At 33.0% G+C, this 3489-nt stretch overlaps 1 protein-coding gene across 1 annotated transcript; it reads left to right on the top strand.

Annotated features, from left to right (window-relative positions):
• The first annotated feature begins 319 nt into the window (after nucleotides 1–319).
• Nucleotides 320–3047, top strand: LOC139844846 (probable mitochondrial import inner membrane translocase subunit TIM21). The gene is made up of 6 exons (XM_071835068.1): nucleotides 320–605; nucleotides 678–790; nucleotides 1862–2040; nucleotides 2134–2182; nucleotides 2302–2421; nucleotides 2616–3047. The coding sequence occupies exons 1-6, from the start codon at nucleotides 452–454 to the stop codon at nucleotides 2772–2774; spliced, it is 774 nt and encodes a 257-aa protein (XP_071691169.1). The 5' UTR covers nucleotides 320–451; the 3' UTR covers nucleotides 2775–3047.
• The last annotated feature ends 442 nt before the right edge of the window (nucleotides 3048–3489 follow it).

Below are 3489 nucleotides of genomic sequence, written 5' to 3'. Positions count from 1 at the left end.
ATCGGATGGGCGTTAGTCACGAGACTGATGAAATTTTTATGGTGTTTTATTAAATTTCAACCATCCATAATTTAACACATGTTATATCTATTTTTAATTTTTTTCTTCTTACTTTCAATCAAATAAAATTTAACACTAAAACTTACCACTATCATTTATTACTTTCACTTTATGACAAACACTCAAAAAGTACATTATTTACCTTCATGACACCGTTAGGGTTATTTGAGTTATTATGTTAGGTTACTTATTGAAAAAGAAAAAAATTATCTATACTTAACAAAGAAAGGCAAAAAAAAAAAAAAAAAAAACCCTTGAATTACACTCGGTTCCGGACCGCCCAGCTACGCTACACCGTGTCTTTAAACTTCACCAAAACACCCAACCCCCAAATACCAAATTAGGGTTTATCAATCAATTAATCTTGCTTTCTTCAACTGAAATCAACATCATGATTCGATCTTCATCACGTTCTTTATACAGATTACGCGCTCTGTTTAGCTCCTCAACACCCGTTCAATTATACCGAACACCGCTACCGGCGCCAGTCACCGCCGTACGGCGGTTCACAACCGATGTGGCGGTTATTAACAGAAAAGAAACCGGTATGTATATCAGCAAGTTTATGCATTTATAATAATAGATCATGATTGTTATTAATAAGGTAATTTATATAGGAAATTTCAGCTCTTTAGTCTCTCTACGGTCAAGATTTCAAGTTTCAAGGGTTCCTGAATCAAGATCATTTGCGTCGAAAGCTTCACGATCAACAAGTGAGAATGCCTCGGAGGTTGAATTTTTTTTTTTTTTTTTTTTTTTTTAATATTTTTTGTTCAATTAAATTCTTGTATTAGTATGAACAGAATGAGTTTACACCTTTAACATGGTATAGTGCATTGTAGGATTATCTTGGTTCTATTTGCTACTTGGGATAAATTAGTGTTAGCTACTTACTAGAGTACGTTGTACTTTGTTTTGACATCGTATATTGCATTGTAGTTTTACCTCCTATACTAATTCAGTCTGACACTTTAGAATGTTGATAAAAATATATGATTGATATTTATATAAACGGGTAAATGGATAAGGTTTCCCCTAACTCGGATATACCTAGCCTAAATGGGTTATCCATTACCATTTCTCACTCTTTCCCTTGCCATCTCAAAATTCACCCGCAAATATGCATGTAGTTAGGTTTGAATATGAGACCTCTTGTGTTGATAGGACCTCAACCATTAGGCTATTTATAGTAATTAGTAATTAGAAGTAAAAGGAAATTGAAAACTTATTTTAGAAGTAGAGAACTCAGAGTAGGATAGATGCTTTTTTGTATGCCACGACTTTATGTATACGTGTTTCCTTTCGGCTGTAGTTTTAAGAGTGCATTTTACATTTTCATTAAGGGTGTGTTTGTTTAACTCTTAATTGAATGGTTCGGCATTTGGTTTTGACCTCTGAATGACATATGATGCTGAACGGTTTAGTATTCAGTGCCATTCAGAACTGAAACACTCTCTTAACCATTAAGCACCTAAATTTTCCATAATATCCTACCTAAATCATATTCATAATGCTTATCAAACAAGTATGTTGAAATGTGTATTCATGTAAAATGTAAATAAGATAATTTGATCCCACTCATATCGTTTATTTAAAATGATCATCAAACAGCTTATTGTCATTCAGAACCAAGTTTATTTAGAACCTTGGAATCATTCAGATTATGAATCATTCAACGCTAAATCATTCAGTTTTATCAAACGCACCCTAAACATGTATTATATGTTTCTATATATGACAATTAACTGGTGATTGCTATATAATTTTAAATTTTGTATCTTATTTTCATCCTTCTGTATAGGCTAGGAAAGATGTAACAAAGGTTGAAGATCCGTTTGATGCACCCACTTACAATATACCAGAGAAGCCGATGACGTTTACAGAAGGAGCTTCCTATAGTGTTGTTATTCTGGCAGGGCTTGGAATTGCTGCTGCAGCAGGATATGGTGTTTTTAAAGAACTTATATTTGAACCAAAAGAGTAAGACTTGCATTAATATAATAGTTTTGCAATTATAGTCTTTAGTTTCGATTTCAACTGTATATTTATAGAGATAATTGTGCTCTTCTCTAGGTACAAGGTTTTTAACAAGGCTCTAAGCAGGATTCAAAATGATAGTCAGGTTTCTTCTTTGTCTGAGCTCTAGTTTTTTTGTTTACAAATGAAAAAATTAGAACTTTTTTTTTTAAAAAGGTGTTGAAGCCTTAAACAATCTATACTTTCTTTTTGGATACCTACCAGGTTAGGGTCAGAATTGGGTCACCTATAACTGGATATGGTCAGGAAACCAGAAACCGAGCAGCTCGCCAGCGGATTCCTAATAGAGTCTGGAAGGATGATGAAGGTGTTGAGCATGTTGAGGTTACTATTTTCAACTCTGTTGAAGTTCAATATAATTTATGAAATTCATATGCTATCTAAATCGTCAATTAAGATTTTTTAAATACAGTTACTTGACAGACATGGGGCACTTTAGAAAGCTATGTTTAGAAGTATTATTACTCGGTTCAGAATGTGTGCTTTATTATTTACTTACCGGTGTTTGATATATGTAGGTTAATTTTTATATCCGAGGGCCACATGGAGCTGGCAAGGTTTTTGCAGAGATGTTCAAAGACATAGAGGACAAGCAATGGAAGTTTATGTATCTCCAAGTTGAGATCCAGTCGCCACATCCATCAAGGATGCTGCTCGAATCTTATCTTCCGGCGTGATTAGAGAAATGTGCACCAAATGATCAATCTCACAACTCATACGGTGTCGTGATTTCTAATTCTGTTTTCTCTTGAACTTATTCATAATTTATATTATTGAGTTGTCTTAGAATTTTGCCTTTATGTTTGCTGGGTAGGAAAGTTGGTTGAGCCAAACGCTTTTTGTTCATGGTTTATTTTTATAAATTTTAGGAGAGTTATGATGGGGAAGTTGTATCATTTGAATAACAATAATTTTGAATATAATGACTTTGGAAGTATCAATTTAAATTACTTATGGGGACTTTCGTGTACGTTCTTCTGTCAATAGTGTTTTACTCTTTTTTTATTTTATTTTTATTTTATTTTTTTTTTGCCTCTTAATGAGGAGTGTCTGATTTCTATGTCTCTTAAAAAAGACCAATTTTCAGATTAAGTGATAGGTTTAGTGACAAAGAAACATTAATTTTACTTACTGAATTAAAAGCTGTACAGAAACAAATTATTAAGTGGAAAATAAAGAAGCCAGTTTTCTTATCCAACTTGACCTGTTATTATAAATAAAACATAACCAAGCATTGGGCTACGACCGGGACGATAATTCTCATATTCATCAACCCTGATAGTTTGGAAAACTCAACAATAAAAGGATAGGTTATAAAAATGCCATCCATTACTACTAACAGTTAAACAACCGATTTTTAACATCCTGGAGTCTAGAGCCCTGTGAAACGCA

Source organism: Rutidosis leptorrhynchoides, chromosome 4, assembly GCF_046630445.1.
Source record: "Rutidosis leptorrhynchoides isolate AG116_Rl617_1_P2 chromosome 4, CSIRO_AGI_Rlap_v1, whole genome shotgun sequence".
Classification (NCBI taxonomy): Eukaryota; Viridiplantae; Streptophyta; class Magnoliopsida; order Asterales; family Asteraceae; genus Rutidosis; species Rutidosis leptorrhynchoides.
Note: the sequence above shows the minus strand (reverse complement) of the source record. Positions and strands in the feature narration are given on the sequence as shown.